Genomic DNA, 7,971 nt, shown 5'->3' on the forward strand with positions numbered 1-7,971 from the left:
GGACAAGCCTAAAACCCAGGCTCCTGTCCAGCAGGGCTCTTACAAGACTCCTCTACTTGGAATCTTTGCTTCATTCCTGACTTGCCCAATCTAAAATAATTCACCAGGACCTCAGTTGCTGAGGATCATCATCACGTTGGAATGACTACAGTGGCTCTCTGGCATCCAGCACCCCCTCTTTCAGCAGTTCATACTGAGAGCGGACCCAAGGGCAGCCACAGGGACAGGCCCTGGGATGCTCACACTGGGCCACAGGAACAGGCCAGATGCAGTGCCCGCCTTGTGGAGACTGGGATTTACCAAATAACCCCACAAATACCACTTATAAACAGTGATCGAAGAAAGCTACAAGGAGTCATGTGGCCCATTCAGGGAACGAACTCCATCTGTTTTGTGAAGCCTCTGGGCCCCCTTCGGGGTCCCGCTGCCCTTTGGACACCCACAGCCGTTGTGCTTTCCTCTGAGCTCACTCTTGCCCTTCTGGCTCGTATGGTTCTTTGCTGTGCTGTATAGTTATTTATATGTGTGGGGCCCTGGTGGCAGCTGGACTCCATTCTGGTGCGCAGAAAAAAGACTGAAGAGTTTGAGGCTGAGTGTGGACACTTCCCACCTGCTTCTATAGAGTTTTGACATTTTAGGAAGTAATTGTGCCCTGGCTGGTGTGGCTCAGTGGATTGAGTGCCGGCCTGTGAACCAAAAGGTTGCTGGTTCAATTCCCAGTCGGGGTACATGCCTGGATTGTGAGCCCGGTCCCCAGTTGCAGGTGTGCAAGAGGCAATCACACACTGATGTTTCTCTCCCTCTCTTTCTTCCTCCTTTCCCCATTCTCTGAAAATAAATAAAATCTTAAAGAAAAAAAAGAAGTAATTGCCCCCATATACAATGAAGTAGAAAACAAACTAGTGGGGTCTTGGGTGCCCTCCATGTATCCAAATCCTCAATATTTATGCAACAAATTGTAAATATTCTCACCATCGGTGTTAAATAAAAACCATAGGTAGCTTCAGGTTTTATTTGCAAATGAGTTACCAAAATAGTGGGTTTTGGAGACAGCAAGGTTTCAGAACTCTGGATACATAATTGAACTCATCCACGAGACTGCCGCCCCTGCAGACGGTGTCCACTGGGTCATGCCGGCCTTTCCCCTCGTCTCTCCGGCCAGCACTGCCTGCCTGTGTCCCTCTGAAGGCAGCTTCTTCAGACAGTGCCCCCATCAGCTTCCTGTGTTTCTGAAACGGTGGAAAAAGCGCTAGGGTATCGTGTGCTGGGAGGTAAATATATGTATGTCCTTCCATGCCGTGAGCCCACTTTTAAGAGCTGGTCCTTAGAAAATAATCAGAAACGCAAAAACACTTTCGGCACTAAGTTTAGGATGATGAAGACTTGGATACCACTTGTGTTTCCGACAGAAGGGAAGTAGTTCAGTTAAGTTATGGAATAGTATGTCCCCAATAAGAAAAATGATAGGTTCTGATGACTGTAAGAACAGGGAAAATTGTATAGCATACCTTGGTAAGTTCAAAATACAAGCAGATTTAAAATTGATATACACTATCATTTGTCTGTTTAAAAACCAGGAACAGATTTGCATAGAAGAAAAGACAAGGGAGACATATCAAAATGCTAACTTTCACTTAGAGCTGCGTAATGGAATAATGGAAGAGCTCTTTTATTTTCTTTCTTCTGTTTTCCAATTTTTTAAGTGTATTAAAAACCAAGTGACACTTTATTTCCATTGACGTGAATTTCCTGGGAGTGAGTGTTGTTTCTGGGTAAGGGGGCCCGTTCCTCGCAATTCTCCTGCCATTTGAATCTCCTGCTCTCCCAGGGTCTCTGGATGCTTGGGATAGACTTCTATGCCCACGTATACTCCCTACTCCCTATTCCCTCTTCCTTTCCGGGGTGGGAGGCAGACAGGATAAAATTTGTTTCTCCTTTTTTTCTCCCCTGCAGGCTGGCCGAACGGCTTTGACCATCGCTCTGAACCCGCCTGCCCATGTGGAAATCGCAGGGCTTCTGCAGGCCCATGCGGAGCAGGGCAGGTCACTGGGGCCGTAGGGGCTGTGGAAGAACTGGCAGCCAGGAACAAAAGGCTCCTTCTCTGGACTCCTCCCTCGCCCTTGGAGAGGGCACAGGTCACAGCCAGAGAGCCGGCCCTGAAGAGGAGAAACTATGTCAAACATGCACATACATTCCTGTTGTGTAATTCTGCTCAGTAGGATGCTTTGTAGTTTTGCCTTAGGCCAAGCCCCCAGACAACTCAGGCTGCAGAGCAGGGTGCAAGGTGCAGGGCGCTTTGGTTACATCTGAAATCCCCACTATCTTCAGCCTGGAATTCTTTGGGACTCCACCCCTTGTAGCATTGCTTAGTGAGCCGGCAGGCAGGAGCACATTAGAAAAACAATACTTTTTACGTGGAATTTTAAAGTGCACCATCTTTTTGGTTTTTACCCGATTATATATGAATATGTTCCCTTGACGTTGCATGTCTGGAGAGGATGGGGGAGATTTAAACAGTCGTCCTGTCAGTCATTCTCTAGAAGATCAGGAGAATCACCATGCAGACAGGTGACATGGACCAAGCTCCATTTGGGGCCTTTGCTCCCTTGGGGTGGACAGAGAAGTCTTAAATTCGGTCAAGGTAGAAAGAAGCACACTGGTGTCGGGGCCAGATCTACATCTAAACCACCTGTGAGTCATTGAGTGGCTCCAGTCTGCTCCATGGAAATTGAAATTAATGAGGAAATCCAATCCAGTGAAGCACACCACATGTATTCAGTTACATCAGCTATTCTGAAATAAACAAACGACTCGGAGCATCCTCCTGGGGATGGGCTCTTGTCACCCAGAAGTCCCACATTTCCTCCATAGCTGTATCCACGGCCCTCTGGTAATCCCAGCTCCTTCCAGCCCTGATGAGCGAACTCTGAGGCCCCTGAGGCTCTGAGGTTTCTATGGTCCCAGACTGCAGATTCTTCCGGCTTGGGCTACGGCAGGGGTGTGGGAGCCGGGCAGAGCAGGCCTCCCCTGGGCTGACATGTCTCTCCCCTGGACAGTTCTTCCTTGAACTCCCATAATCCCAGGGCTCGTATGTACGTGGTCCATATTCACTAACTCGCACAGGGTTATCTACAAATTTGTTCTTTCTTACAGTCTCTTATGCACAAAATCACTTTAAGTGGAAAAGAAAGACAGCAGAGTTCAGTGAGCCTCATGTTGGAAACACAGAATCTTGAGCTCTTATTTTGACAGAGATGCCAGTTTGCTTGGTGCCCCTTGGGTGAGTCACAAACCCTCCTTAGGCCTTAGTTTCATTGTCTTTAAAAACAAAAATTATACAACCTACCTCCTGGGGGGGGCGGTGTGGTGCAAGGCACAGGTGTTGGAAGTTTGGGAATCCACTTTCAATCCATGAAGACAGCATACGGAAATTTTCCATTAGGATTCACAAGAGAGGCTCATGGTCCCAGAGGAGGACACTGGCATGTGATGGAGTTGCTCCGAGATGGCCAAAAACGGAGCAATTAATAAGCTAAAAATGCTATAAATGGGTTTGTTTTGACGTCAAAGCACACTTTAAGAGCAAAGTCCTACATTAATAAATATTTTACCCCAGTGCTTCTCAAACTCTGATGTGCACACAGATCTCCTGAATGTAGTAGGTCTGGGGGAGGCAGGGGGCCTGAGATTCTGCATTTTTAACAAGCTCCCAGGGGATGGCAATGCTGCTGGGCCACACCACACTTGGAGTAGCAAGTCTCTGGCCTTCGACTGTTTGTACATTAAAATGCTGCCTCTCAATCTTTTGTCTCAAAGTTTCTTTGCATTTCTCTGCTCTTGGTTCTTGGGAATTTGCCTTATGAGTCTTATTTGCTATTATGGTTCTGAGTCAGCAGTAGGGGGTCCATGTCCTATGTTCATACTGTCACTTCACCATCTACTTGAGAAAACAGAATGGTGAGGAGGAAGCCCAGAAGAGTACAGCGGAGTCAATATGGTTACCAGAGCTAATCTGAGAAAGTCAAGGGAGGCTTCCTGGAAGCAGAGGTATCTGGACTGAAAACAAAGATTAGTGAATGTCACCCAGAAAAGGAAGAGGAGTAAGAGGTGAGGCAAAGTGAGGTGAGTGTGCCACACAGAGAGACCAGCGCTGCCCGGAATGGATGATGAGACAATAGACATTTGGGGACCTTCGTCAGTTTAACAGGACTGTCACATAGAGTTTGAGTGAAACATTGAGATAAAGGGTAGATTTGGAAGAGATGAGACCGATAAAACCTGTGGACATGGTCATAAAGTGCCCTAAAATTATGATAGAGCTTTATTCTAAAGGCAATGGAAAGCTACTGAAAACCAAGTTCAGGATGGAGAACTTCGTTCACCTAGTCCTCACTTAACACAGATTTGTCAGGTACTCACTCCCTTCTAAGTATTTACTGTGTTTGGGGCTGTGGATATATGATAGGCAAGGTAGACAGAGAACTTACAGTTTAGCAGGGAAGGAAGACAAGTCATCGTGTAGTGACTAGGAAAGGACAAGGCTCATGGGGATACGTAGGTGGGACCCTCAGCCTAGTCTGGCTTCCTAAGGAATATTTAAGCTATCTGAAGGATGAGTGGACATCAGCCAAGGGAAAAAGGAGCAAAGGAGGGAGCATGCATAAAACCTCTAGACAAGAGAGAACACTGATTTGGGCATTAAGAGAACAGAAAAAAAAAAAAGGAAGGAAGGAGGAAAGGAAGGAAGGTTCCAAGATGGGGCCGGAGAGAAAGCCAGTGTACCAAGTTTGGAACACAGGAAGCAACACACAGATTTACATTTCAGAAAGAGTATTCCGTGGGGGGCGGGGAGGGGCAGCGGGATGAGTGACAGTTATTCAACAAGCATTTGTGGACTCTCTATTCTGGGTCCCGGACTCTAGGGTGCCTGGTCTGGTGGAGGAGACAGACACAGGCTGACCACGACTATGAACAGAACGAGTAATGTGGGTCCGAAGGGTGCTGTGGAGGCGTTCCCGGCCAGAGGGAGTCGGGAAGCCTCACACAGGAGGTGGTTCTGCGCTAAGCCATAGGATGCGGAGGGAGGAGTCTGCCAGGGCACTCTAGATGGGACCGCAAGGTACAAACATGTGACGCGTGAGAGACCATGGGCTGCCTGGCAAGGGAGAGGATTTCAAAACGACCTCAGTTTAGGTTGCGTGGGGCCAGTGACTGATGAGCAGATTTAAGAGGAATGTTAGTAGATACATGTGTAGGTTAAAATTGGGAATTTGGATTTAAGCCTATAACTTGAGGGGGAATCAGGGACCTCTTTGAAAACCTGAAGCTTTCTTTAGAAAAATGCACAGAAAGCTGCAAAATCCGCAGGTAATGTCAGGAATTCAGAAATCTGCAGTTAAAATCTCGATGCTATGGACGGCGAGGAGCCACTGAAGAATTTCTGTGCGGTGGAGCCAGATCAGATTTGCACATTAGAATGTTCGCAGAGGGAGGCTGGACAGAGAGAGAGACTGGAGGTGAGGGGTCAGGAGGCAGCGCTAAGACACTGGGTACAGAGCAAGCAGTAAGGGCCTGGTCCGCCATGGAGTTATGGGGAAGGAGAGGGCCCGATGGCGATGTGCCAGCATGTGACGACAAACTGAGAGGGTCAACATGAGTGACAGGAAAATGGTGATGCCATTGCCCCCAATATCCACTCTTCCTTTGCTCCTTGGTAATAGAATTCCCAACTTTTGCCTGGACATATGACCACCTAGAAGAGACTCCATCTCCCAGCCACCCTTGTAGCTTGATGTGGCCACGTAACTAAGTTCTGGCTAATGAGATGTGAGTGAAGGGATGTATGCAAACCTTGACTCCTGTGCTCAAAGGAAAGAGAAGTGAACTCTCCCTCTTCACTGGCTGGAACGTGGTAATAACCCACCTTGGTCCACGAAGATGTGGCCCACACCCTAGCGATCAGACAACAGCAAGTCAGAAAGAGTTTAGGCCCCAACACCATAAACCCAAACCTCCTCTGGACTGATTATTGCCCATTTGATATGAAATCAAGAAATAATCTTGCCCTGACTGGTGTGGCTTAGTTGGTTTGGCATCGTCCTGCAAGGCAAAAGGTTGCCTGTCTGATTCCCGGTCAGGGCACATAGCCCAGGTTGTGGGTTTGGTGCTCGGGCAGGTGCATTTGAGAGGAAACTGATTGATGTTTCTCTCCCTGTCTTTCTCCTTCCTTTTCCCTCTTTCTAAAAATGACTTTTTTTAAAAAAAAAGAAAGAATCTAACATTTAAACCATTGTACACTTGGATCTCTGCTGCAGCAGGAGGTGGACAAATGCACTCGCCTCCCAGGGTCTGAGTGCAGGGGTCTAAGGCCATGGTTCTTGACTTCCAGGGTGGAAACATTTGGGAAGGCTTTGAGAAAGAGCATCCTCTCATATCGCCTCGCAGTGCCGGCTCCTGTTCAATGCCCGTAGTAAAATTGCCCAGCCCACCGCTCTGCGAAGGATGCAGCCTTGTGTCGCCCTAGACAATTTCTGAGCACAGGCTCTGCACCGCAGGGCAGTCAGTCCTCAAGCAACACGGTGCCTACGAACTGGCCTGGTGTGGAAGCTTGGGTGTTTGAACCCATCTCAATTAGCTAAGAAGTTTGAATAAGGCAACATGCAAGTTTTAGGCAGTACCAGTGGGCTACAGTTAGAGTGAGAAGTCATGAGGTAGAGCGAGACACAAAAAAAAGATGTTAAATTTGCACATGTGGAGGTGAAGACAGGTTGAGGGTGCGAGCAAGGAGCAGCTCTGTGTAGAGAAAAGGTGGAGAGAGAAGAATCAGCCTATCGAGTAGACCCCTGGGGACTGCCTGCCAGGTCTTCCTTTCCCAGGAACGTCCCCTTTGCAGTCCCCTCCACCACCCACATGACTGCAGCAGAAGCTACCACATTCCTACAAGAAAATTTGGTCCCTGGTCATCAAAGGATGGACCTGGGACATTACCTGCGTCTACTTCAGAGCAGGGATTTAGGAAAGAGATTCAGTCTCATTCTGACTATCTAGGTTGTAACGTGGGTCTCAGAAGCTACTTACTAGTGGCTGGTTCAGCCTTGTAAACCAGGAAGGAAAAGGGACTCTTCAGCCAAGAAGACTGAAGCAGACTTCCTGGATTCACCGGAGCAACCCTAGTTCCTTCCCTAAGGCCCAGTAGATACCCACCCTTCAAGTCCCTAACTACCCTAGCTGCTTGCTTTCCCCAGTCTCCTCTCAGGGCTGTGTAGCATGATGTCTGGAATGGGCTACCTCAGGTGTTGAATCCCATTTGGCCAACCGGACTCCTGATCTGTAAACCAGGGTATAATAATTCCTTTCTTCTATTCTTGTGTGTGGTTAATCGGTTAAGGTATCCACATAGTGCTTGGCCCCTGTGGCAGAGCTCAGGACAGAGTACCTCCCCTTTACCCTGGCCACTTGGTCCTTTTCCCCAGACCTGGCCCCTTGAAAGTGGAAGCTTGCCTTCACTTGGTATTTAGATCAACCCAGATGCCAGTTTTAAAGGCACGACATGAAATAATTTACTCCTCACCATGCCCTGGTGGAGCAGGTTAATGTTATCCCTGCTGCATATGAAGGAACTGAAGCACCGAGAGGGTAAATAACTTATTCAAGGCTACACAGCTAGTGAACAGACCTGGGATTTGAAGCCAGGAGATCTGGCTCTGGGACTACACTCCTGCCACACATCCGGAGCTCTTGCTGCCTTGCCAGTGACTTGGGCCATGGAGAGGTGCCCAGCAGCAGGGGGTAGACACTCCAAGGGAACAAAGCTGCCTCAGGGACTCAGCATTAAGTCAGTGGCTGACCTGCAGGTCCAGCTGGGTGGCCCCAGGACAGAGCAGGCATATAAGCAGAGTGTTTGGGACTGGAACAGCTGAGGGGTCAGGACCTCAGTATCCCTGCGGAAGAAAGCAGCTTTCTGTCCAGGAT

At 48.4% G+C, this 7,971-nt stretch overlaps 1 protein-coding gene across 4 annotated transcripts in view; it reads left to right on the forward strand.

Moving 5' to 3' along the window:
* Positions 1-3,787, forward strand: part of KANK4 (KN motif and ankyrin repeat domains 4) — a 65,481-nt gene extending 61,694 nt beyond the window's left edge. For all 4 annotated transcript variants that reach the window (XM_037043630.1, XM_037043645.1, XM_037043635.1 and 1 more), the window contains one exon: positions 1,954-3,787. In XM_037043630.1, coding sequence (XP_036899525.1) covers positions 1,954-2,058 — 105 coding nt within the window. In that variant the 3' untranslated portion in view covers positions 2,059-3,787. The remainder of the gene's footprint in view (positions 1-1,953) is intronic.
* Positions 3,788-7,971: the final 4,184 nt, after the last annotated feature.

Source organism: Sturnira hondurensis, unplaced genomic scaffold (assembly GCF_014824575.4).
Source record: "Sturnira hondurensis isolate 20B ecotype Veracruz unplaced genomic scaffold, ASM1482457v3 Scaffold0000648, whole genome shotgun sequence".
Lineage (NCBI taxonomy): Eukaryota > Metazoa > Chordata > Mammalia > Chiroptera > Phyllostomidae > Sturnira > Sturnira hondurensis.